This window comes from Lutra lutra, chromosome 13 (genome assembly GCF_902655055.1).
Source record: "Lutra lutra chromosome 13, mLutLut1.2, whole genome shotgun sequence".
NCBI classification, from domain to species: domain Eukaryota; kingdom Metazoa; phylum Chordata; class Mammalia; order Carnivora; family Mustelidae; genus Lutra; species Lutra lutra.
Genome location: NC_062290.1, coordinates 82428969 through 82456945, shown reverse-complemented (window position 1 = coordinate 82456945; position 27977 = coordinate 82428969). Strand labels below are relative to the sequence as shown.

Here is a 27977-nt window from a genome sequence, read left to right as displayed (position 1 = left end):
CCGCCCGGGATCTCCGCCGCGCATTCTTCGCGGAAGCTTCCCCAGCGTCGTTGGTCGGGAAGAGAGAGCGACGCCTCAGGCTCGGGTAGCATGGCTGAGAAGCGGCACACAGGAGACGCCGAAGCCCGGCGGCTCCCCGACTCCTTCAGGGGTGAGCCCCGCGCCGTCGCCCACCTCCCCTAACCCTCCCCTCGGGAACTATTCGCAGCCCGGGTGTCCCAGGCTCGCCTCCGTCGCTTTTAAGCCGTGCGACCGCCGCTTTAAGCTTCGGTGACGCTGAAAATAGTGAATCCTGTTCCGCGGACTGGGGTCCGTTTGAGGGATGTTAGGGTGCAGAGTGCACAGAGGCTTGCCAGGCACACGGAGGACGCACCCACTGCAGGGCACGTTTTCAATACCAGAGCCATGGCAGGGGGCTCGAGTGCTCCAGCGCTTGCCAGATGCCAGGCCCTGTGCCTCGTAGCATGCGTGCGGGCAAGATGTGTAAGTGACTCACGGCCAGTGACGCAAACCTGCACCCCACACTCAGGACCCTGGGTCTTCCTGTCGCGCGACTCCCCCCCCCCCCCCCCCCCCCCCCGCCAATCCCCTCCAGCCAGCCTTTGCCCAGAGCGACTACCCCTTCTCCCGAACTGGAAAGAACTCCTGGCCCCTCAGCCCCACCCCTGGCCAATTTCACATTAAGAAGCAAGACAGACCTGGGAGGTTTTGCCCCCCGCCCCTCACACGAAGTAAGCTATGTTTGTGCAAGAAAAGAAGAAAGTCTCTTTTCCGCATTCTTCCCTCTCTCTTCCCAGCTTCACCTTCTGCCGTTTTCTGCCCCCTCTTTACTCCCTTTGTCCTAGGGACCTCGCCTCTGGGGCTTTTGTTTCTCACTGGGAATTCTTTTAAGTATTCCCACCCTACCGGGGCCTTCCCTGCCGTGATGGCAGAAACCTTGAGTGGCTCAGTGTTGTTTCCCTGCGAAGGAACTAGTACCCTTGAGAAGGCTATCATCTTGAACCTTTATTGGCTAACTCCTTGGGGGTGAGAGTGGGGTTCCAATAGAGAGAGGTGACAATCCTCCCCGGGGTGCTGAGTCCCTCCCAGGGGCTCTTAGTGATCCAAAGGAATTATTTCTAAGGATGGAATTTCAGACAGGCTGACATAGAGAATGACATTTTAGGGGGGAAGGGTGAGCTTTTCCAGCAACCCCACAAAGAACATGATATTGGACTTAACTATTCTGACTAGTTTGTAAAGCCAGCCTTGTCCACCCATCCAAGTCCCATTTCCGTTGCCCAGCGATCCTTCCCAGGAGCATCCAAAGAATTATCTGTCACTTTTCTCTGCTAAGCACATTGGAGAGTTACTTTCCCAAATCAGTAGTGTAACAGGAAGGATGTATTTGAAGAAACCGATACTCAAAGAGGTTGAATTACTTCAGAGTCACAGTTTATAAGTAATGGAGCCATATTTTATATTGGGTTTTAGCTGACCCTAAAACTTGGAGTCCACCTCTTTTGTAGTTGATTGTCATATCCTAGATGGGAAGGTGGGTGGGATACTTTCCTCTGTGCTCTGTCTGACCTTTTGGTGGGAGACAGAGGGACTATGAGGATAGTTACTAGCAGTTTGGTGAAAGCAGTGGGAAATCTGTTTGTAGATAGATGTTCTTTGGGAATATGCATGATCTTTATTTATACTTAATATCCCTTTAGTTGGTTTTTCATGGTTATAGACCAGTTTTCACTTCTAAGTTCTTTTTCTTGGCTCTATGATTACCTTTTTTTTTATATACAAATTTTTTTTCAGACTCTAATGAAAACTGCATGCTCCTCAGAAAATTATATATACAAACAAAATTTTGCTTAGTCTAGGTCACCCTTTTTTTTTTTAAATATAAACTTTTGAGATCCAGCACTGGTGGAAAGCCATTACTAGAATTTATTAAATAGAATTTATTGAGTGCCTGCTATAGGTCAAACACAGCCTAAGTGCTTTACAAACATGATCTCATTGCAGTCTTCTAACAGCTCCACAAGGAAAACATTATCCACTATTTTACAGCTAGGAAACTGGGGCTTGGAATAGAAAAATCACACATGTGTGCCTCGGAGCCGGGTTTCAAACCCGGGCTATGTGATTTTCCATTTTCCCTACCCTAGAGCTATCTTCAAAATGTGTACGCAAGAGAGGACCTTCTCAGACATTGGTACTTCACCGAAGGTGAGAGACAGCAAGGAAAGCCCAAAGGAATCTAACTTCAATCCAGACCTCTTGAATAAGACATCTCCAGAAGGCTGCTTCTGGGGGAGGCAGTGGAATATAAAAGCCCAAACTCTGTCCTTTTGTGATTTTGCTGACAATTAGTCTTAGGAATATAAATAGGGCCAAACCTAGAGCAAGAGCCAGTGCATTCAGTTTGTAATGAAATAGTGCAGGTGGATTGCAAAGAAATGTATTATTATAATTAAGAGACATGTCAACAGAATGTATCCCTTTGGGACAATGCCTGAAAATAAGCAGAATCAAGGGACTGATTTGTTTATTTCAGTTGTTACAGCTGATCAGATTGGGGAGAACTTTGTAACTTCTTTAATAATTAATCTGAGTTAAACTATCAATGGTCATAAATTAACTCAAACCAATGACGAAGTCTAGTAAAGCTGGTGTGTGTGTGTGTATTTGATTAGACAGGTTCCTTATTACATGGTCTTATTGTAGATAGACTGTTTGTCTGGGTATATATTATCTTGATAAAGGAATTACAATTATCATGACAATACCTTGTTAAGTGTGGAAAGAAAGAGGTTAGAGATTATAGTCTGGAAAAAAGGAAGTATGTGTCAATTCTCCTTCTCCATTCTTTTTGAATGTCTGTCTATACTCTGAGACTGGTAAAGAAACTTAACCCCAGGCATTTAGCCTGACATTTCAGTAGATTAGTCTCTGAAGATGCAGGCAATAAAGTGTCTGTTGTAAAGTATCAGTGAAAATCATACCAACTTTGTCCAGTTATAAACACACTTATGATAAGATGGTATAGTATAGTGTAGTGAAACAAGAGTGGAATTTAGAATTCAAGGATCTGAATTGAGATCTCAATACCATCCCTTACTACCTGGGTCACCTTGGGTTAAATCTCAGCCTCCGGAGCCAATTCCTGGTCTCTGTCCTGGGTATAATCTTACCAGTGGTAACTGTCTCCCAAGGTTTCAAGAATCAAATGAGAAAATTTACGTAAATGTACTTTTGTAACATTAAAATGTCAACTATTCAATGGGAGAAAGACAGCTATCATATGATCTCCCTGATATGAGGAAGTGGAGATGCAACGTGGGGGGTTTGGGGGGTAGGAAAAGAATAAATGAAACAAGATGGGATCGGGAGGAGGACAAACCATAAGAGACTGTTAATCTCAGAAAACAAACTGAGAGTTGCCAGGGGGAGAGGGGTAGGGAGAGGGTGGTTGGATTATGGACATTGGGGAGGGTATGTGCTATGGTGAGTGCTGTGAAGTGTGTAAACCTGGCGATTCACAGACCTGTACCCCTGGGGCTAATAATACATTATATGTTTATAAAAAAAATTTTTTTAATTAAAAAAAAATGTCAACTATTGAGGTAATTCATTAATGGGGAAAACAAAGAAAGAAGTTAACAATGACTATTAAGAAAATGTAGTAATTATGCAGGGAGTTTAAATTTATGGGCAAAAAGTTGTATGAAAGATGGTCCAAGATGGTTTAGAACTTTATTGTCCTGATCAGATGTAGTCTGTTTCTCCTCTAGAGATAGAGTCCCCAGGCAGATTGTTAGTCTTGATATTTTCTCAGCAGCGTTTGGGTCCCAGAAGGCAATTCACTTACTAAAAAGTTTATGCCTATAAACTGCATCAACATGAACTTTAAGTTGTAATAAAAAATAACGCTGCTATTGAACACTTCCTGAGTGTCAAGTTCTTCTCATTGGTTTTTATATGAGACAAGTATTGTTCTTTTCCCTTATATTACTCCTGAGCAAAGTTAGTGGTAGAATTGGAATCTGACCCCAGAGCCCCAAGCTCTTACCCACTGCTTAGCTTCTTGATGTCAGTTGAACTGTACTTTTATCTGCCCCCCCAACACACACACACACACACCTTTTTTATTTGTTTGTTTGTTTTTAAGATTTTATTTATTTGACAGAGAGAGATCACAAGCAGGCAGAGAGGCAGGCAGAGAGAGAGAGAGAGAGAGAAGCAGGCTCCCTGCTGAGCAGAGAGCCCAATGCGGGACTCGATCCCAGGACCCTGAGATCATGACCTGAGCCGAAGGTAGAGGCTCAACCCACTGAGCCACCCAGGCACCCCCCACACACACCTTTTTTTAAAAGGAAGCTCGATGCCCAATGTGGAGCTTGAATTCATGACCCTGAGATCAGGAGTCCCATGTTCTACCAACCAAGCCAGCCAGGCACCCCCAATTTTTAGATGAAGTGATGTTGCCCTCCAAAGACTTTAATGAGAAAAACTCAATTGTAGATACTTTTAAGATGTCCAAGTAAAGGAGCTGGAGGGAAGAAAAAAAAAAAACAAAAAAAAAACGGAAGAAGTAGGAGGGTTTTGCTCTCTTAATATGTTTCAAGTCTAGTCTAAATTTAATTCACTTAATAGCATTATGAAATTGTTTTTCTCCAGTTTTTCTGAATATAACTGTTTCTGTCTTTCCGGCTATGGGCGATAGTCAGCCCATACATACTCATTCTGACAACTGCTTTGGGACAGAGGATGATTCTGAACTGTATTCAACAATTATTTACTTGGCAGATGGTTTTTGAGTACCTGTTATGCTCTAGATGTCTACCGTATTAGCTCATCTACTCTTCACATTTAACCCTCTCAGGAGGTACTCCTAATTAGCCCTATTTTTAAATGAGTAGATTAAGCACAGAGAATTAAGAAACTTTCACAAGATCATACAGATAATGAATGGCAGAGCCAGCTTTGAAGCCATCATGCCATGTTGTATTAAGAAGATCAAAATCTGGGGTGCCTGGCTCGCTCAGTTGTTAAGTGTCTGCCTTTGGCTCGGGTCATGATCCCAGGATCCTGGGATCGAGCCCTGCATTGGGCTCCTTGCTCAGCGGGGAGCCTGCTTCTCCCTCTCCCACACCTCCTGCTTGTGTTCTGTCTCTCTCAGTCAAATAAATAAATAAAATCTTTAAAAAAAAAAAAGATCAAAATCTAGGAAGAAGACGGACCTTGAATAGGATAATTATAAGTACGATAAATGGTTTTTTTTTTTTTTTTTTTTTTTTTTTTTTTTTTGACAGAGAGATCACAAGCAGGCAGAGAGGCAGGCAGAGAGAGAGGAGGAAGCAGGCTCCCCGAGAGAGCAGAGAGCCCGATGCGGGGCTGGATCCCAGGACTCCGAGATCATGACCCGAGCCGAAGGCAGCGGCTTAACCCAGTGAGCCACCCAGGCGCCCCGATAAATGTTTTTTAGAAATGGTTAAGTGAAGAAAGAAAGAAAGAAAGAAAGAAAGGGTTAAGTGCTGTAGGCAATTTGGAGAGGGGGCCTCTTTAAGACTCAGGGGGTTCAAATTTAAAATTACTCATGACACCCTCACCTCTTTTTCCTCCTGTTTTATGACTAGGACACTCGAATGAAGAAAAGCTACAGAAAATCCCCAAGATACTTGGGAAAGAAAATATTCGCACTTACTTAATTTCCTTACAATCTTTTCAAGCTAGGCAAAGGACTCCCTTTATTTCAATTTGCATTGGAACTCTTTCTTGAATGGGTCTGGCCATGTTCTTTTTCTAATATCTCATGGTAAACACATTTTGTGATTCAGATCTGAAAATGCTTCTCCAGTATCAGTCCTTTAGATCCAGTATTTGTAGGCATAGACAGTTTATAATAGGGAGGAAAAGGTACTCTCTCTGGCCATGGTTTTTAATTTGATACTATCTGGCCTTTAGCCACTCCAGGCCAGAGGCTAATTTCTTCCCTAGAGGTTTAAGGATAAGGGCATTCGAAGAATTAGAAGCCATGCCTAATTAAAATAATCATTTGAAAGATGGGTTATAGTGTGTGCTTGTCTGCTTTGAAAGCCTCCGCACAAACGAATGCAAATTGTAATCTCTCCTAGTAAATGCCAACATTTTTTTCAACATACACGTATTGAGCCCCTACTGTGTGCTAAGCTGGGTGCCTCTCTCCCTCCATCTGGTGTCATTTTTCTCTCTGTAGTGTGCTGCTTCATTTTTGTTTCTCTCTTCACTTTTTTCCTCCATTTTTCTTCTTTTCCTTTTCTTCTGTTGTTTCCTTCCCTTCCTTGTCTTTTTTATTTATTTACCTATTTTGAATATTTTTTTGAATATTACCCTTTTGAATATTTTATTTATCTTAGTGAGAGAGAGAACACGAATGGGGCAGGGAGGGGCAGAGGGAGAAGGAAAATATAATCAGAAATATGATATCCTGAATATTTATACCTCTCAGAAAAATTCAAAAATTGCCAAGACCTTTCATTTCAACCTACTGTTGTTGATCCTTAAAAGGTGCCATTAGGACCATGCTGTTAGCATGTTTTTGAGACCAAATTCCCAGACTTCTTATCTCTCTCCACCCCAGCAGCACTGTTCTTGGCAGTGCATCAAGACGGAAAGTGCTTCACTTGCATTCCAGGAAAGGGGAAGGAAAAGCTTGTCCTTAAATGTTGCTGTTCAGGCATTTCAACAATCCTTGGGCTCATCTTTTTTGTGTGTGTGTATTAATGCAAATGAAACTTGAGTTAGATTTTCAGATATTATGTAAGACCTTTCTGGCCTTTCCCTGAAGAGGAAATCTAATCTTCTGAACTTTAGAACAAAATCTCAATGATAAATAGAATTTATTATTGCACATGATTTCCAGCAGCGTCAAGTTCCGTAGACCTTTTAGTAAATCAGCTGATACAGTATCATTAACAATGTAGTGCTCTGAAATTATGCCTGTGTTACTCTCTTGAAAAGATTATTTTACTGCTTTTTTGGAAGCTAACCCAACAAAAATTACCATACAACTTGTTTTGTTTTGTTTCATTTGTTTCATGGTTTTGTTTGTTTTCTTCTGTCTCGGCTCAGGAAGTCTTTTGCTTTATTACTCAGGGACTCCAGGAGGAATATTTCATACCTACTTTACAGATATTTGTGAATATTAGAAAGATAGTATGTAAGGAATCTACTTGTGGCTGACATGTGATAGACATTCAATAAGTGGCTATTATTAGTCATAATTAAAGATACTGCCAGAGTGAGAGAAACTTAAGAATTACACAATTTCATCTTTTCAGCAAAATTAGTTTACACAATAAAAATGGATGGAAATTTTACTAAGCATATATGCAATGCAGCAGAATTTCTATTTGAGAAAATTGGACATAACATAAATGTTCACTAGGTTCATGGAACAGTGGACTATTATTCAACCTTTAATAATAAAGAATATGTACTGACATGAAAAGATGTTCACAGTATAGGGGGAAAGCAGATTCAAAATTATTATATATACCATTATTTCATTTTAAAAAAAGGATACAAAAGATTTAGAGGACACATAGCAAGGCAGAAAAGTCATCGCCATCTAGAGATAAGGGAAGTATAGATAATTTTTCTTCTCTAATTTCTTTAGCTATAATTTCTAATTTTTATAGGAACAATACTTTGCTTTTACAATAAGAGGGGAAAAAGCAGTGTTTTTTTATTTTTTTATTTTATTTTATTTTTAATCTTTTTTTTTTTTTTAAAGATTTTATTTATTTATTTGACAGAGAGAGATCACAAGTAGGCAGAGAGGCAGGCAGAGAGAGAGGAAGGGAAGCAGTCTTCCCGCTGAGCAGCGAGCCCAATGCGGGACTCGATGCGGGACTCGATCCCAGGACTCTGGGATCATGACCTGAGCCGAAGGCAGCGGCTTAACCCACTGAGCCACCCAGGCGCCCCAAGCAGTGTTTTTTTAAATACATTGTCAGTTCCGGGGTGCCTGGGTGGCTCAGTGGGTTAGGTCTCTGCCTTCGCCTCAGGTCATGATCCCAGTGTCCTGGGATCGAGCCCTACATCGGGCTCTCTGCGCAGCAGGGAGCCTGCTTCCCCTTCTCTCTCTGCCTGCCTCTCTGCGTACTTGTGATTTCTGTCTGTCAAATAAATAAATAATCTTTTAAAAACATTGTCAGTTCCCTGGAGATAAGCCCAGTTTGAATATTGAGTTAAACGGTTAAAATATTGAGTTACACTCATACCCATTTTCAAAACCTCGCTTTGGTTAGTTAAAAATTTGATGCAGGGGCGCCTGGGTGGCTCAGTGGGTTAAGCCTCTGCCTTCGGCTCAGGTCATGATCCCAGGGTCCTGGGATCGAGCCCAACATCAGGCTCTCCGCTCCTTGGGGAGCCTGCTTTCTCCTCTCTCTCTCTGCCTGCCTCTCTGCCTACTTGTGATCTCTGTCTGTCAAATAAATAAATAAAATCTTTAAAAAAAAATAAAAAAAATAATAAAAATTTGATGCAGTTTTCAGAAGAGTTGGTAGTAAAAGAAAAAAAATTAACTGCAGCCAAGTAGTATTTACAACCCAGTGTCATGGGATCCCTAATCTTTCAGAGTCCCACCCAGCGGTATCAACCAGAATATCTCAGGAATGCTGGGTGCTCATTATTGCCTTTTACCTCGTACAACTGGTAGGGAGGATCCAGTCTTCAAGGTAGTAAATGAGAAACTTGGAGGAAATGAATTTCATGAAATTTGGGGGAGTAACTGAGAATTTCTGAAGGGTTCGCTAATATCCTGGTGAAGCTGAAGCCTCACCTCTCAGAGGAATGTGATTTGTGTACCTTTCGAAGCTCTAACCAGATGGGGAAGAATTTCAAGGCTTGAGTATGGGCTAGTTTAGGCACTAGAATGGTGTCATCCCCAGCGTATGCACTGAGTATTTCTAGCTGAGCATTTGAGATGTGAAAGACCAAGCCCAGTTTTTAGGATCTCCACTTCATTTCTTGTTGCTCTTCGTTTGTAATCCCACGTGATCCCATGTAATCACGGTGGAAACTGAGGGCGTGTACACATATGCACATGCAACACATGAGAAAAGACTGGGCTGGGATAAAAGAAAAGTAAGAAACATCACTGCCCTCAGAGAGTTTATAGTCTAATATGTTCAGGACAGAGAGCTGTGAAATTTGCCTGGGGAACAGGAGGCTTGGGGCAGTATTTTAGAAGGCACCAAATGCTGTCAGAAAAGTATTTGTGGCCAGTCTGTTCCTTGTTTGGAATCTGCTTCACTTTGGAAGCCTAGACCTGAGCCTGGCCACCAGCCTGAGACTGTTTTGCTATAAATAGGCACAGCTGGAAATAGGAGGCCTTCCTCTGTAGGAATATCAGATTTCATTCTCCGAACTCCTACCATGTTCTCCCAGTTTGGATACTGTCTTGGGAAAGTGCTCCAAACACAAAATCTTCTTTCATGAGGATTTTTTTTTTTTTTTTTTAATTCAGAGGCAAAGGACAGAAGGAATGACTTGATTTAGAACGTGGGCTCTGGGGTAGGATGACCTGTGTTTGAATCCCGGGTCCTCCTCCACTCTGTGGTCTTGGGAAAGCTTTGTTGCTTCAATTACCTCATTTGTAAAATCGAATTAAAAATACTTGGGACACCTGGGTGGCTCAGCTGGTTAAGTGTCTGCCTTCGGCTCAGGTCATGATCCCTGGGTCTTGGTATCGAGCCCCGCATCGGGCTCTCTGCTCAGCGGGGAGTCTGCTTCTCCCTCTCCCTCAGCCTCTTCCCCTGCTAGTGTTCTCTCTCCCTGTCTCACAAATAAATAAAATCTTTAAAAAAAAATACTTAACTTCAACTTAACTTATAAAGAGTAAATGAGATAGGCATCTCGAGTAATTGAACACAGTGCCTACGACATACCGTCTACCAGAGGTGCTGGGATTATCATCAGTTGTGATTATGCCTGAGGGAGCCTTCTCCACAGGCAGCTTCTGCACAGGTCTGTGCTTGGAATATCCTCTCAGTAGATACATCGATGACCCCACAAACTATAGTTTAGAAACCTCCGGGAGATTAACTTAGAGCACTTTTATTCATTTATGCATAAGACCTTTACCTCACAATGTGACACGGGACCAGAAAACCATTAGGTCATCTGTAGCATTTCTGGTCTTGCATCCTGCATTTCAGAGCACTCGATCTGGGTGCCACCTTGTGTCCCTCTTCTCCCAGGCTCTCAGCTTCAACTCTGCTTATTTCTTGGCCTTCCGTAGATTCAAAGGCCTGTCTCGCTGCCATCCTTGTCCTTCCAAGCCATAACCATTGCCCAGCCTGCCTCCTCCCCTCTTGCCATTCTCCCTCTCATTACCAAGACAGTTCCTGGAAATATTGCAGAAGCTTTCTGTGGTTCATAAGGAAAGTGAGAGTATCCCTGGGTGTTTTCCGTCCCTCCGCCCTCCACAGACAGGAAAAACAAACTAAAAGTGAGGAAGACACTGGGTACAGAAAGTGCAAAACACAACCCGGAAGTGAAGGGGGTTTCCCAGGATTGTAGGGAAACACAGTCCCTGGACCAACCGCTCACGCCACCTAAGAGAGCAAGTCCAGACACCCCTCCAAGAGATACTGTCTTCGAAGAGGAAGTTGGTAGAACACCTGACCCTTATGAGAGGAGATTTAGACCACTGATGAGAGGTTTGAGATTGAATCAATGCATGCATTAAAAACTAAGCAAAGGGAAAAAGCAAGACATTGGAGAAAAAAACAAAAAGTTGTATGGGACAGAAAAACGAATCAGACATCCCAACCTGGCTTATCTTTGAATCGCATTTACATATTCATGAAGTGTAAAATTTGATAATGATCTAACCAAAATGATGATATAATTAGAAGGATGGGTATATTTATGCGGTGGGGGAGAAGCTAAATCCTCTTCTATCGTGAAAAGTCAATAAGTAATGCTCAAAATGGAGAAAGCAACAAGTAACAAAACAAGCATATTATTTAGAAACAGAGAAGTATAGACCAAAATACCCAGCCAACAGAGCAGTTGCCTTTGAGGAAAGAAAAACTGGAAGAGGTAAGTGGGGGACTGCTCTCTTTTTGTATTAATCTTGGAGAACTTTGGGACTTTTTAAACTCTGTGCATGTGTAGCTGATAAAAAATTAGAACATAAAAAGCACAGAGGCAGGGCACCTGGGGGGCTGTTGGTTAAGCATCTGTCTTCAGCTCAGGTCATGATCTCAGGGTCCTAGGATCGAGCCCTACGGTGGGCTCCCTGCTCAGTGGGGAGTCTGCTTCTCCCTCCCCCTGGCCCATCTTGTTCACTCTCTCTCCTCTGTCTCAAATAAATAGATAATTTTCTTTTAAGCACAGATGCATAGCAACAAAGGCTAAAAAAAATAAGGTGAGAATAATAGAAGGGAGAGAAATAGTTCACAGAATTTATTTATAAAAATGTGTGTGGTTTGGAAGAAAATTCATCATCTCTGGATCGACTAATCCTACCCCCACCCCCATCCCCGGCCCCCCTGAAATTCTTGCAGTGGGGTGTGTATAATTACCTTCCTAGTAAGACAAGAGCTATTTCACGTTGCAGGAAAGGAAGCAATTAGAAAAGCCAGAAGAAAACTATGTGTGAAGATGTTTGTGATACATTGTTAATAATCCTGAAAAATCAGAAACAGTGTGTTTAATCATCCAGGAAAGGGGTAATAAAGTATGGTGCACATGTCAGAGGAAATCACTTGCAGTTTGCCTTAGTTCATCTGTCCCCTCAGTTTAAATGTTCTTTGCCTTCCGCCCCCACCCTTTTGGTACCTTCCTTAACCGTTATATCGTTCAAGACATGCCTCTGACTAACGGCCACAGTCCCCTACCCGTCCTACCCCACTGTCACCTCTGTCCCAGCTATGTAAGTTACTCCCATTCTGTGTTACAGTCTGTGTCGACACTTACCGCTTAATGTTGTAATGATCTGTCTGTCTTGCCTGAGATAGGCAAGACCTTCCTGAGAGCCGGGATTGGGTCTTACTTTTACCATGTCAGTGCAGAGCACAAGGCATAATAAATATTAGGCACCTAATAAACGTTTGCAGGATAAAAAATAATGTGGGAAATCCTTGTCATGTTAAGTAGATGAGAAAAAGTAGCCCCTGTGCTTCAGGGTTGTTACAAGGATCAGATGGGGAAATCCAGGGAACACAGTAGAATTCTAGGCATCGGTGAGTTCTGTGGACAGAGGATGAAGGTGGTGGGAGTTTGCTATTAACAATGACAAGAGATGTGTATTTTTTGTTTTCACAGATAGCCCCAGTACAGGCCTTGGACCTTGTGGCTGGATTTTGGTGGCTGTCTCGTTCTTGTTCACTGTTATAACTTTCCCCATCTCGGTATGGATGTGCATAAAGGTAATAAAGAAGACGTCACTTGTGTCTGCCAAGGGGTCAGCCCCTCACTACATAAGCCCCCCATTCTGTGTATCTGTGTAGTAAAGAGAGAGAGAGAGAGACCTACTGGCCTGAATCCCATTTCCTTCGTCTCTCCCTTGGAAAATTCCCTCTAGTCACCTGTCGTAATGGAATCTGGGGACTTCTTTCAGCCGTGGTCCAGGCAGCCCATCTCAGAGGTTAGAGGAAGGATCCCCATCGGAAATGTTCCAAAGTTGGGGATTTGGGGTGGTCCTGTCCAGAGTCAAGACACTGAGGACTGGCTGCTGGCTCCACCCAGGCACCCCTACTTCCCAAATTTTATACAGTGAAATATCTATTGCTTTTATAATCACTTAAAAAAATAGTAAATACTGGGTGCCTGGGTGGCTCAGTGGGTTAAAGCCTCTGCTTTCGGCTCGGGTCATGATCCCAGGGTCCTGGGATCGAGCCCCACATCGGGCTCTCTGCTCGGCAGGAGGCCTGCTTCTCTTCCTCTCTCTCTCTCTCTCTCTCTCTCCGCCTACTTGTGATCTCTGTCTGTCAAATAAATGAATAAAAATCTTTAAAAAAAAATAGTAAATACATATCCTGCTTGGTAATTCAGCATTGAACATGTTATTTATAGATACTGTTTGTATTTTATTTTATTTAAGTTTTATGTGTTTAAGAAATCCCCTACGCCCAACAGGAGGCTCGAACTCATGACCCCGAGATCAAGGGTCGCATGCCCTAAAGACCGAGCCAGGCAGGCACCCTGATACTGTTTAGACTTTAGAGAAAAAAACAACATAGAGGCATCTAACCTGTTTAGAACAGAATATATATTTAACAAGCTGCCTATAAACACATAATGTATATAAAGATTTGTACTCCTCATGTTTAATTATTATTTGTGTTTTTCATCTAGATCATAAAAGAATATGAACGAGCCATCATCTTTAGACTGGGTCGCATTTTACAAGGAGGAGCCAAAGGGCCTGGTCAGTACTAGAATTCTGGGTAGTTGGCCTGGAGACCAAAGTCCTTCCTCTTGTTGATGTGGATTCCCTTACGTGGGTCCCTTCTCTGTTGACGTAGAAAAGAGTGCCTGTAACAGAAGCCGTGTGACAATAGCAGTGGGGCTGGCCAGTCTTGCTACAATCGCCCTTTCCTTCCCTGGGCTCCCCTCCCCTTCCCATCCCCGCCGATAAGATTATGTTAGGCCAAGAATAGCCACAACTGTGGAAGTTTAAGCATAGAATTCCTACTCACTAAAGGCTTTCTAGATCTTACTCTCTACGCCTTAGTTCTGGCAAACTTCCCTTCAGCCCCTACTGTATTCCAGGCTCTGGGAATTCAAGGGAGGCTAAAACATAGTTCCTGCCCTCAAGGAGCTTGCTGTCTAGTGGACACCAAAAAGGAAGCAGTTACAATCCCATGTGATAAGTACCATGACCAAGTCATTGCAGATAGCTGTGGAAACCCAGAGTCAGGTGACGGACCCCACCTAGCAGGATAAGACCAGGCTTTGGAGGTGATGACAGCTTGGCTGAGCCTTGAGGCATGGAGAGGTATTGGCCAGAGGGGCGGTATTCCCAGTAGAAACGGCAACATGGGCAGCGTGATGTGGCAACATGGGCAGCGTGATGTTGGTGGCGGGTATGGTGGGCCCAGGGAGGGAAAGGGCCTGCAGGTGGCTCGGCCCAGCATGAGCGTGGAGCTCGAGGAGAGGGGAGCGTCCGAAGAGGGGCGCCGGGGCAGGCCATGCAGGACCTTATGTGGCATATTCAGGGGTTCGTGGGCTGAGAAAACGGGACAAAGGAGAGAACCTGGAAGATGCAGAAAGACATGGGAAGGATCGTGTTCGTCTAAGTAAAGACCAGATGGCCTGTGGTGGCGGAGTCAGGAGATGACGTCACGGGCCTCAGTGGCAGCAGTTAGGTGGGGCAAGGGAGCAGGAGGCTGGCGTTCCTGGCATCTGGCTCGTGCACTGAGGCGACCTGGCTTCTTTCCATTGGTTCCTTTGATTCTGTTAGGGGGAAGGGATGAGGCGCCAGTGTCTGGATAACGTTCTGTGTTTCTTTGTTGCAGGTTTGTTTTTTATTCTCCCCTGCACTGACAGCTTCATCAAGGTGGACATGAGGACCATTTCATTTGACATTCCTCCTCAGGAGGTAAGGTGGTCTTATGCCATTGATAACAAGTGTCATGTGTGAAAGTCGCTGGTGACAAGAGCAGCACAGAATAGAGTGGTGAGAGCATGGGTGTAGAGACTGCTTGTCACCATTTTCTAGCTGTGTGCCTTTGAGCAAGTTCCTTAACCTCTCTGTGCCTTAGTTTCATCATCTGTAAAATTAGAGGTTATAATCGTAGGACCTACTTTTGGGGACGGGGGAGAGAGAGCACACTTGAGCATGAGCCAGCAATGAGGACAGGTAGAAGGGCTCGATCCCAGGACCCTGAGATCATGACCTGAGCCGAAGGCAGACACTTCACTGACTGAGCCACCCAGGCGTCCCTAGTAGAACCTACTTCAGAAGTAGAACCTACTTCTTGTGAGGACTACCTGAGCCCTTACACGTATAGTGCTTAGGCCAGTGGCTAATAAATAGTTAAGTGCATACGTGCTTATTATTACCAAGTGTAGCCTAGTGTTAGTATTACTGTATCTGTCATCCTTTTTCCTACTGCACTTCTCTGCTGTAGGTTTCTGATAGGAAATCCAGCTTAACACAACATTCTTCTTAAGGTTCTTCATTTTATTCTAGATACAGAATTAGGAACTGCTCATTTGGCTTTTTAGGTAAAGCATATAATGTTTTGTAATAGTCATTACTCCATGCTCTTTCAAACTACTTCATAAGGAATATCACAGTTGAAACTCACAGCAGGATCCTTGAAAAGCACGTAACTGCCATGGGGCAAAGGGCTTCCACCAGACCAGAGTGGCAGAACCGGGAGCTACATTCAGCTCCGTGGGTTCCTCGCCGAATGCTTTTCCCGCAGCTCCATGCTAAACGCACCCGACGTTCATGTTCACTCCCTCGTGGCCCTTGACGGTGAGGGCCATCCTGGGCCACGTGTCCAGGGAGGCGTCGTCACCAAGGCCGATAGAAAGCCTGGAAACAGGATAAAGGGAGGGGCAGAAGAGTGTCAAGTGTTTCCTGGCTAAAAGCCAGCTACACCGCAGGCTGGTAGAGTCTGGCCCGGTCGCCTTCTCTTGGCCTTGAACCCCAGGAACCAGCGTAGGAACCTCCTTGCTGGTGCCGATCCAGACAGGGGCTGAGGTCAGACTTCATCATCCATGTGCACGGAGGGACGCCAGCAGTCACTGTTACGTACGAGAACAGGGCTAAAAGCTGTGCTGTGTTCTCTGCACGTTTTCCCATCTTTCAGAGAAGACGGACCCTCAGAAGGAGCCCCTCGCAGGGTAGCTGGGAGTCCTGAGGCTCCCCTCTGTAAACGCTGCAGACATCCGGCAGGCTTGCTGTAAGCTGCTGCCTTCCAGCGGCTCCCTCCTCTCCTGGGAGCCGCTGAACCTGCAGCAGACTGGAATGTGGCAAGCAGTCCTTCTTCCGACCCCCTTGAACGTAATATGAAGAAAGAGAAGTACCCCGCCGACGAATAACAGTAGGCAGAGAGGCTGCAGCTTTAGAAAGCTCTGGCTGTGGCAGTCGCAGGGGCAAGAGGCTGTTCAGAAACGATATGCGTTTCCCGATCATATCGTGGGAAATCATTAATTTGCACGCCAACGTGGTAATACACTATTAGAAGTATTTTTAGATTATCAGAAAAAGAGGTGACTGCTTTCCTTCCTGACAGGGACAGAAGAGCAATGCACACCACTGCCGTTACTGCCCACCCGTTACACAGCCCTTTACACTCCCGAAAGAGCCCCGTTTGGCTGGATCTTCAACTTCAAAGCAATTTGCCAGCAGTATGCGCAGAATGCGGCTGTGTTTTTAGCCCCATCTCACAGATGAGGACTCTGTAGGACCGGCAGGCTAAGAGCCTCACTGGAGATACCAAGCCAGGTCCAGGAGGCACGGCTCAGGTCTCCTGACCCTCCCTCGCACGCTCTGCCACAGTCACTGTGTTCCTAGGATCACGTTTCAGTTCCTCTCTCCTTGATTCACTACCTGCTGTCTCTGGCACTCTGCCAGGGCCAGAGACAGCAGAGACAAGGTGCCCTCAAGAAACGCATGGTCCATTAGAGAAGCGATGAGGTCGACGGGCAGCACGGTCGCTGCAGGGAGGTGCAGAGGGGATCGTGGCTAGCCCTGCCTCGTCAGGGGAGTTTCACAGAGGAAAAGAGCTGTGCCTTGGATGATGTGTCATCATGTGCCAGTCTGTTGGTGTGAGGGAGAGGAGAGGACATCCAAGCGGGGTGGGGACACCCGCACAAAGGCCTGGGACACAGAACACAATGCGTGTGGGACCTCCACCTTCTCCAGTGTGGCAGGTGTGCAGCAGGGAGCAGGAAGGAGTGAGGCCAGTGGGCCGCTGTCAGAGGACCTGAAAACCAAACTAAGGAGCCACCCAGAAGGGGGTGGGAAGAAACCCGGACGCATGATGTCCTGGAAAGCATTTTTATGTAGCATGCTATAAAATTTATTTTTACCCTCACCTCTCCCTATGACAACAGTCCCCATTCCCTCTGTGTTTGACTTCACTGTGCTGCCTTAGAGAGTTAACCCAGCCTGGGTTCTGCCCCAGCGCTGGGCTATGTCGTGCATGATGCTTCCACCCTTGCACATGCTCACGCCACCCTCGGGAAATGAGTTCTTCTTGTAAGACGTGGCTCAAGTATTGCCCCTGCCACCGACAGCTGTCCCTCCTTCTTTCTGCCACGGCTTCCTTGATTCCCCGCCCTCTTGGAAAGTACAGTGCCTGCTGCTGAGTGGTGTCTCAGAATTTGTTGAATGATTGAATTAGCGAGTAAGTGAATGTATTTTATTAAAATTCCAAAGGCATAGTTAGCTTTCGGATGCTGCGTCGTCGTAGTCCCTTCAGGCGGCTCTAACCAAATCCCACACACTGGGTGGCTTATAAACCACTGTGTATTGTTCACCCCATCGGAGGTTGGAATCCAAGGTTAGGGTTCAAGTGGGCTCAGCGCCTGGACGAGGCTCTGCTTCCTCATTCACAGATGACCATGAGCGCTCAACCCTCATGACCCAAGCGTGCCCCAAAGGCCCCACCTCCTAATGTCTGATGCCATCCTGTGGGCGGTTAGGTTTCAGTGTCTGAACTTGGAGGGCACACTACACTCTGTCAGTATCACTTACTACAGAAAATCGGCCGGTGTCTTAAGATGTTCTAGAGAACAACACTGCTTACAGTTCTCGTAAAGAAGGAGTCGGTGGGCAGGTGTGAAATGGCATCCTTCCTGTTACAGATCCTCACCAAGGACTCGGTGACCATCAGTGTGGATGGCGTAGTCTATTACCGCGTGCAGAACGCCACCCTCGCCGTGGCAAATATCACCAACGCCGACTCGGCGACCCGTTTGTTGGCACAAACGACTCTGAGGAACGTCCTGGGCACCAAGAACCTTTCCCAGATCCTCTCCGACAGAGAAGAAATCGCACACAACATGCAGGTGAGGCCGTGAGTCACCAGAAATACTGAGATGAAGCCAGAGGGTTAGTGGTTGTTTGACAACTTTTGACTCATTCCGATTGGGAGAATCACTGGCCAGCCTTTTTCTCTTCATTGAAACTCATTGGAAGGAGTATTTTTCACACAAAGCTCTCATGGCTTAACAGCTCAGTTGCATTGCTTTTTTTTATTCCCTTCCATGCAGGGTTCCCCCCAAGAATTAGCATTAACCTTTTTCATTTAGCGTAATAGTTCTGAGGCCATTCTGCAAGACAGTGCGGGTGTCGTTAACGCTCTGTTCTCTGCACGAGACCCATGACTTCCCTTGTAACTCATATGCATCTTGAGCTTTCTAGAGTCATAGATTATGAATTAAACCTGGCTGGTCCAAAAAAGATAAAGGACTAAAATCCGAGATCTTGTTATTTATCAATGTCATCGTGTATCAAATCTATGGCCTTACCCTGATGCCCACGACCACCACAGCAAACAGAAAGGAAGGCTTCATTCCTCCCGTTGCAAAGGGACCCCGATGAAGCACGAAGAAGTACTATGGCTCAGTCACGTTAGATCGGGAGCCAGCGGGCCACCTGTTTTTATTAGTAAAGTGTGGTCGGGATACAGCTATACGCACTGGTTTATATATTATCCATGGCTGGTTTTGACCCACAATGGCACAGTTAAAGAGTTGCAGGGAAGACTGAAAATAGACAACCACGGTCTGGCCCTTTGAGGGGAAGCTTGCCAACCCCCACATGAGCTTCTTTAAGAGAACCAGGATCAGCTCCCCAGGCCCCGACCCCCACAGAGGAGACCTAACCTCTCCCCCGGATCTCCCCCAGCACCTTGTCCGCTCCCCGGCTTAGTGGTCTGTCCTCGGCCGCTGGGCAGGGCTGAGCCTTCTTTGCTGGCCTTCTCTCTTCCGAACAGTGTACCCTGGATGACGCCACTGATGACTGGGGAATAAAGGTGGAGCGCGTGGAAATTAAGGATGTGAAGCTGCCCGTGCAGCTCCAGAGAGCCATGGCCGCGGAGGCAGAGGCATCCCGGGAGGCCCGAGCCAAGGTAGACTTGCTGTCTGCTCTGGTCTTGTCTCTTTTCTTTTTTTTTTCTCTTTTCTTTTCTCTAGTTTTCTCTTTCTTTCTTTCTCTCTTTTCCATACTTTGTTTTTCCTATTGAGTTTTCTTCTTGGTTACAAAACAGCAAAACAGTTGTTACCAAAATGGAAATAATCCTAAAGTGTATGTCAAGGTGAAAGCCTTCCTCTTGCATCTGAGTCACGTGCCCCCGGGGGCCACGGCTCCTGACAGCTTAGTGTGTATACTGGGGCTTTCCCTGATGAGGGTGTTTGACTGCTGGCCTGTTTGTTTTACGAACGTAGGCTCGTACCATACCTGTTCTCTGCTTTGCTTGCTTCGCTGCACAACGTCCTGTGAGCCTGGCAGTGTGTGCAGAGCCGCTCAGTCTTCTGTGACCGCGTCTCCTATACCCTATGTTCCCAGACCCCCACTAAGCACAAATTAACAGTTCTGAGTTCAGAGCAACTGGGCATTCCCGTCAGTGTGCTCACCATCTGTTCCTTCCTATTTTGTTTCTTTCAAAGCTTTTATTTTTTTTCTAAGTCATCTCTACACCCAGCGTGAGGCTCAAACTCGCAACCCTGAGGTCAAGAGTCGTACGCTCTACTGACTGAGCCAGCCAGGCACCCCTATATTTTTGTCTTCTCTTTCATTCTCTCTTTTCTCAGGCTTTTCTTCCTTCTTACTGTTCCCTCTTCCTCTCTGTCCTCTTAACTTTTTTTCACTCCTCTTTCTCTGATGTCTGCCTCCCCACCCCTTCCTTGGTCATCCCCATCCCTGCCCACCTCTGCAGCCTGCATGGTAGGTGCCTCCCATGAGAGGCGTCAAGGAAACGTCTATTCATCTAATCTGGGAAAGAGGATTTCTTGGAGCTAATATAGAAGGACACAGGGATAGCTTGCCAAACCCAAGGTTGGGAAGCAGACTCAAGTCTCCAGAGTTGGAGCCCAGGACCACATTGCTGTCAAGACCAAAGGGAGCTAATCATTCTACCCTCTGGACCCCACCTCACTGCTGATAGCTTGAGGGCAGGGTGTCTGACTCTCAAGTTTCCATACCTTCCTGGTTGAACACTGAAAGGGACAGACCAGCCTTGATTCCAGATTCACAGGAGGGAGATCTTCTTTGGTCAAAGTTTAGTCAAAAGGGCAAAGTTAGATGTTAATAAGCTCCCACAGCACCTTGTGCAGATATGAGTGAGTGGAGGAAGAGGGTCAGTTGACATAAGAGGGCTTGCTGTGGACTTGACAGATCTCCCAAGATGCAAGGAGCAAACCAGTCTGTTTTGTTGGAAAATAGTGGCAGCTGGAGAGAATTGGCTAAGTACAGAACCCTAACCTTCTAGTAGGAAGCCTTTAAGATGTCAGGTGCTATAATTTCTTAGCCAACACCAAATAGAGTAGTAGCTCCTTTGACACACTATGCCCAGAATTTTCTACTGACCAGGATTGCTAGGTTTTCCCAACGTGATAACTAGTGCTTCTGAGGACAGCTGGTAATGCTGCGGAAGCCTCAAGGGCTCGCTCTCATAGTCATCACCCTGAGAAGACCAAGTGGTATTTCCGGTAACATTAAAGATGCCCTACTGTGTGCTAATAAGTATTTTGAAAATTAGGAACTGCTTTTATCTAGAATATGTCATTAACCAACAGTCCCGTTTCCAAGCCATATTGAATGGAACTTATAGACGACTTAGAATGTCAGAGCCTGAAATGTCCTTAGAGATTATACCTTCTGGAGGTGACAAATAACCTGGCCCCGATGCTTCCCCTCCCACCTCCTATTCCCCTGATGGTAATTGCTGGTAATTAACCACAGCACTGTTTTCCACTGAGCTTAGACTTGACCTCAGATTCCTCCTATTGCCCTCCAGGTAACAAGCCTCAGCTACTTGGAATGGGCTCTAAAAATGAAACTTATTTGCCATCCCACCGTTCAGATGAAGAAAATTGAAGCCCAGAAAATTTCTGTGGTTTCCTCAAGGTCACACAGTTGATGAGTGACCACAGAAATGAGAACTCCCCTCTGCTTCTCACGGCCTCCTTTGGACTTCCCGTGATGGGCGGTCTGCTGGTGTTCTCACCAGCTAGGAAGGAGATTCCCTGATAACAATGGGAAGAGACAGAGGAAGCCCTGTCTCTAGAATGCTGAATAAGTGCTCCCACTTAGATGAGACTGTAGGGACCATCTAGACTATTCTCGCGGACCTGGGCTGTGCCTGTCTTTAAGATTAGGGTGAGCACCTAGAATCACAAGGAGTCTCTCCCTTCTGTAAAATAAAATAACCCTGCAGCCACCATAAGGCCAAAAATTCAAAATCATATATTCAGATTCTCATGGAAAATAGGGAGCCTGTTTCTTCTTACATTATATGTAAACTGGGAAAGAAAAGGGTAGGAGGGCCTCTAGACTAAGAGACTTCGGAGAGAAATTCCTCAAGTTAATTAGCCATCAGGGAAATGCAAATTCAGATCCCATGCAGACGCCATGCTAGATATCCACCAGAATGGTTTAAAAAAAAAAAAAGAAAGAAAAGAACTGAGTGTGGGGGAGGGAGGACCTGGTGCTCTGATTTTGTTAGCGAGACTGGAAATTTGGAAATTTACAGTCTCTTTGGAAGAGAGACTTTGGAAAGCCCTCTGGCAGTGTGTATCCAACAGAAATGCACTCGCGTGTTTACCAAAAGGCACGTGCTGGAGTGTTCACAGCAGCATTTTGTAGTACCCCAAACTGGAATCTGCCCGCGTGTCCCTTGCCTTTGAATGGATAGAGTTTGCTTTATTCATGCAAAGGAGCACCAGGCAGTGAAGAGAGTGAAAGGAACATGGTTTGAGAGAAAGGTGCCTAGCACGAAAGAGGACAGATTGTCCTGCAAGCTTGACTGTATCTTAGCCAAACCTCTTTGTCGAGTGTGTAGACTAGCTCTGATTGACTTGAATGTAGTACCTTTCCCGCTTGCATCCTTCCTGATTTCCTTTCTCACGCCTCTGAAAAGAATGCCTGGCACATGCTTTCAGGCGCATATTCCCGGGGCCTCATCATCCATTAATTGAGAGGGGGGAGTGCAGGAACACAGAGTCCCCTTTCTCTGCCCTTCTCCGCCTGGCCCGCCCCAGTTCTGGAAGGAGAGACCACAGTACCAGCCTCACAGGCCTGAAAATGCCCGACTCTCACATGATGGATCAAGCGATACGAAGTGTTGATCAGCATGGGGCTGCCCCACAAGCAGCCGGCTCTGCTCTCTGAGGTCCCATTCATGGCATCTACGCGGCCGGTGTTTAGACAACACAGCGTGCCTAGCCTGGTGGGTCTGGCTGCCGGGCCAAGAGACTGTGTGTTGGCTGGTAGTGGGAGATGAGATAGCTTTGCAGTTGGTCCATGTCCAGACCAGGGGGGAGAAAAAGTGCCTAACTGGTCATCTGAGATGATATGGAAAAACCCATGTCATCTGTTCTCGGGGCCGAGCTCAGTTTTGCATTCTGTATGTACAGTGCCTGCCTTAGAGCACGGTTACGTGAGGCACTTGGCATGTACCTGCCTCCTGCCCCTTCTCGCAGACCTAAGTAGGACCTCCTGATAAGCTGAGATTTTTATCCTCTAAGCTGAGTGCCTTCTCTTGGTAATACGACATCTGATATCCCCCATCTAACTTAATGGGACCACCCAGGCACCCAAACCTAGAAACCCAGGGCCCTGCCTCAGTTCCTCTCCCTTCCTGTACCCAGTCAGCCTCCATACTGCTGACTGTCCTCCTGAAGAGCCCCCCAGCCCCTTCCTCCCTCCATCCCCGCTACTGGTGAATCGCCCTGGTCACTCCGAGGCTGTCCCACTGGCCCCTCACCGAGTCTCCCCATCCGTCCCCAGGCATCTGTCAGCCTGTCCTCTCCAGCTAGACCTGGTGAGGTTCCTTCTGGAAACTTCAGCAGCTTCCCACTGCCTACAGCCTGCAGACCAAGCACCCCTACCTCCCCTTGGCCTCACACTATATTCAGCCACTTATGTTTTTCTGGAATACACCAGCTTTTTTTTAATATACCACAGTACTTTTTCTTGTGTGCTGCCTGAAGTATTCTTCAACTTTGTCCAAACAGCAAAGCTTTCGCCCTGTCCTGTTCAACTTATTTATCTCACCACCTCACCTGCAAAAACTGCTTTCCCCTGAGGGCTGGCACTGAGCCTCGTACCCATCTCTGTCCACATTTGTCACGCTGGAACGAAGCGTCCAATTTCCTTGTCTGTGTCCCCTGCTTGACCAGGTGCTGAAGGAGGTGAGAGCATCCATCCTCTACCCCTAGCTCCTGCCCAGGGCTTGACCCCTAACGTGGCCCCCAACAGTAACGGTGTAAGTAATCATAACTCCACTGGTCCTAAGACCATTGCTTTGGATCCTGATTCTCACGGAAGTATTAGGAACCATGAATATTTTGAGATCCGTGTGCGAATATCCTAGTGGAACTGCCCAGTGAAGCTTGAGGATCCCGGTATCTTAAGCCCTCCTCTCCGAGGATCATGAAGTGAAAGGAACTGCCTTGATTTGGCTTCAGCTTTCTGTCTTCGTCACAGTGGCCCGAGGAGGCAGGTGCTCTCGAATTTTAAGAATAAGAAACCAGGGGCGCCTGGGTAGCTCAGTGGGTTAAAGCCTCTGCCTTCAGCTCAGGCCATGATCCCAGGGTCCTGGGATTGAACCCCACATCGGGCTCTCTGCTTGGTGGGGAGCCTGCTTCCTCCTCTCTCTCTCTCTGCCTGCCTCTCTGCCTACTTGTGATCTCTGTCTGTCAAATAAATAAATAAAATCTTTAAAAAAAAAAAAATAAAAGAATAAGAAACCAGGGCTCAGCATGTTAAATTACCCCCGTGAGGACACTCAGCTGGTAAGGCTTTTGGTTCGAGATTGGCATGAAAGCCCATCTCATTCCCAAGCCTCCCCACTGCCCAGTGATGTTCAAGCTCTTATGCTCATTGAACCTCTCGAAGAATTTGGAAAAACTGTATGGTCCCATCACACATCTTAAATAGACCTGTAAAAATTTTCATTTGAATTGATACACTTGGCTGAGCATAATTATCCCTGGTTATGTTTTAAATACTGACATTTCACACTAAAACTGTGAACATCATTCTTTTAAAGGTACCCAGTGAAATTCAAATGACATAATGACTCCACCATCTATTTAAAATATGTAAATAAGTTTTCGTGGTTGGGCTTGTTTTACTGTCCCTTCTTCTTTTCCTTGAACTTCTGTTTCCACTCCGCCTCCTTCGCGGATTTCTTTTCCTAATATGATATATTTTGTCATGAGTCATTTTATTACTGTACCACAACACATTTAGTATTGAAGTTAAAATTATTATAAAAAATTTCTGTGAGGGCACCTGGGTGGCTCAGTGGGTTAAAGCCTCTGCCTTCGGCTCAGGTCATGATCCCAGGGTCCTGGGATTGAGCCCCACATCGGGCTCTCTGCTTGGTGGGGAGCCTGCTTCCTCCTCTCTCTCTCTCTGCCTGCCTCTCTGCCTACTTGTGATCTCTGTCTGTCAAATAAATAAATAAAATCTTTAAAAAAAAAAAAAAATTTCCTGTGACTACAAGCAAGGCATTTAAATGTTTCAGAATGTCTTCTCAGTAATTTTTTTTTTTTTTTTTAGCTAGAAATGCTTCTCTTAACACGACAAAGAATTCATGTCTTTGTAGCCGGCTGTTACTTATTGCCAAAAGACTAAACATCAATTCCAGTCTTAACTTTTCATTTTTATAGATATAAGGAGTCAGAACTTTTGTTTACATAAATAAGTAGGTGGAAATGGAAGTTTTGTTGCAAGTCACACATGCAATTCTTTGCACTGCCTCTACATTTAGGTGCTAAAAAAAAATCATACAGCCATCTTCATTAAAAAATATATATTTTTTAAAGATTTATTTGAGACAGAGAGAGCGCATAAGCAGAGGGAGCGGTAGAGGGAGAGGGAGAAGCAGGCTCCCTGTTGGGCAGGGAGCGGGACTCCAGGCTCGATCCCAGGACCCTGAGATAGGAAGGCAGCCGCTCAAAAAGTATTTTTAATGGTCATCCTCTTTCAGTTCTGTAAGGTTCTCTTCCTTTCTTAGCAATCAAAGAACTGGAAATCCATTTTACTTGCAAAAGGATTCGTATCCAGTCATTAGTCACTCTCCCAACCCCTAAACTGTATTTCGAATTGTCTCTTTGTCTGGTCCCCTGAAGCGTGTGAGAAAGGTCACAGTAGAAGAGGATGTCTTGACCTCAGGCACGTACTTGGGCAAATCAGATAGAGGAAAAAAGGACGTATGCAAACTGGGTAACTGGAAATCGATTTCTTAAAACCGTTTTTTCTCGGCCCTGCAAGGTTGAGTATACCTACCCAGGTTTGAAGACTGCTGTTTGAACACTGCCTTTTCTCCATTTTACCCACTCCCCGGTCTTGTCGCGTAGGTCATCGCTGCCGAGGGAGAAATGAACGCGTCCAGGGCTCTGAAAGAAGCCTCCATGGTCATCACCGAGTCTCCGGCCGCCCTCCAGCTGCGCTACCTCCAGACGCTGACCACCATCGCTGCTGAGAAAAACTCCACGATCGTCTTCCCCCTGCCCATAGACATGCTGCAAGGCATCATGGGGGCAAAACAGTGAGCCTCAGAGGCCAATGCAAAGATGCGCCCTTCCTTTCCAGGGTAGAGTGGGGACCAAATCAGCCCTTAACCTGTGAGGAGAGAGGAGGGCGGGATCTCGGCTCTCCTTCCTCTCTTCCCTTTCCATATGTTGACTGCAAGGTTCTTAGAATGTGTAGTGATGCTAGCAACAGATGAAGATTGTTAGCTTGTAAATACTGAGAAAGAGGAGTTCGGGGAGGGGACTGGTGATTTATAGGAGATAATTTCCTACTCTTTAAAATGTTTAAAAGTTCATATATTTAGATCATCATGTAATAGGTTAAATCCCCGTCTTTTGACTTTTCACTGGGTCATTCTGCACCCTCTATCTGCAACCAGACCAAAGGCAAGTAAATAGGTTATCACCACCACTTGACACCCTGGCTGGACAAATGCTTTGCAGAAAGCAGAGACCTTAGGCTACAACCAGCTTCTCTGGGCCACACGTGCCTTACTTTCGGGGAATCTTAAGGAAACATTCCTGCCATCCGCTCTCTTTCGAATCCCAGGCGGTGCTTCGAAATAACCCTCTGTCTCAAGGAGGCATTTTCTTATCTGTACCTTTCAACACTGGAGGAGATGGTCAAGATCAGTGAGAAAGATGATCTTAACCCTTGAAAGACTTTTAAATCCACTGTCACAAAGATCTTTTAAGAATAATATGTTTTTCTTTTTTTGCTCGAAGCTTCTTTGATCCTATGACCAAATGAGTCCTCTGTGCTCTTTCAAACCAGCTACATACTTGTCACAAAAGTGCTTTTTTCTCACTTTTGCCTATTTTCCTATATCAGGTTCTCAACAGTTTCTGATTTTTTAAACGACACTTTCTCTAAGTTCTATGAGCAACTGTTTATATACCCATTCGAATAGCTTGAGGACTAGTACTTTTTAAAAAAATGTCTTCAGGAAGCCATTCTATTTTACTGTCTGCATGCTATTAACTCTTGTACACTGTGAAATATTTTGGCTACCATTCCTGTTCATCAAATACTGTAAGGAATTCACAATATATTGGGCACATAATAGCCAATGAGCTTGGCAAGACACTGTCAAACTTAGGACATATATACATATATACAGATCTAGGTCTCTTTTCTAGTTGCGGAATCCTTTCTCCATCACCAAGGTCAGTGCTGAAAGAGGAAGTGGTCAGCCCCTCTGGACCACGGTTGCTTATTTTGCAGTAATAGGGAGCACCTTCAGTTTCGCAAATGGTGTGAATCTGAGCAACCTGGCATTCTTCCTTTTGGCCCGAAAACCCGGCTGGTGACATACCTCCCTGAGGCTCTGAATTCACCTAGAGAAGTCTTCCCTACCCAGAGCCCAGCCTGCATATCTGTCCTTAGCTAGATCACTGTCAGTCCCACACTAGGAGTGTCCCCTCCCCGATCCCTCATTTCCAAGCTTATTTTAGGAAACCTTGAGCCATGTATCCAGGTTCCAAGCTGAGTTTTATTAAGTGTATATGGAGCATTTTGACTTGGAACTCAAGTTACTCATTTTAAATAATGCTCTTATCTCTTTGGTGAGCTTGCAACCCATGAGGGCCAGGAAACAACTCCATACCCTGGCTGAAAATCTCTTCTCGGGTTCAGGGTAACCTTGCTTTCTGTTCCTGGAGTTTCCCTATTTGCAGATACCAGTCTTCACCTCTCTGCCTTGTGGATTCATAGCCCAATAGGGTGGGATTATATTGCTTGAGAGGGAGGGAGCATAAAAGGGGTCTCTAGGGTGAGTGTTGGTGTGAGAGGTTTTTCCACATGGCCTCCCTTTCCAATGCTGTACATAATAAAGTGTGCACTTTTACTCATTTTCTTTGGGTGAAAGAGTATGTTTCTGCCTGCATTTAGTGTTTTGTGGATTTCATTTTTCAGAAGTGGCCCAGGAGATCCTCCTGTCCTGGGCCAGCTGCGTTGGTTTCTTGGTGCGCTTTTCATGGGCCAAAAAAGGAGGAGAGCTTACAATTGTCCATCTTTCTTGTCTAGGCTCCCTCTGGTGCCCCTGCCCCCACACTTTCCCTGGGGAGTTTGAGATCCATGGACACCCTAAACCCATCACTAGTTTAATTTCCCTTTGCTTTAATCCAAACAGTGGTCTGTCCCATCCCCACTGCCTTGCACACTATCCAGCCCCAAGTGCACAACCAGTACCTCCTGACCAGCCCAAGGTTAGACGGGTTCAAACCCAGGCCAGCCTCTTCGGCGCCTGTCATGGCCCATCACAACGACACACACA

General features: G+C 45.6%; 1 protein-coding gene across 1 annotated transcript; it reads left to right on the top strand.

Annotated features, from left to right (window-relative positions):
* STOM (stomatin) lies at positions 1 to 27554 on the top strand. Its single transcript, XM_047700349.1, has 7 exons — positions 1 to 151; positions 12301 to 12404; positions 13333 to 13405; positions 14496 to 14578; positions 17803 to 18006; positions 18936 to 19070; positions 25528 to 27554. Exons 1-7 carry the CDS (start codon positions 91 to 93, stop codon positions 25720 to 25722), a joined length of 855 nt encoding a protein of 284 aa, XP_047556305.1. The 5' UTR covers positions 1 to 90; the 3' UTR covers positions 25723 to 27554.
* Positions 27555 to 27977: the final 423 nt, after the last annotated feature.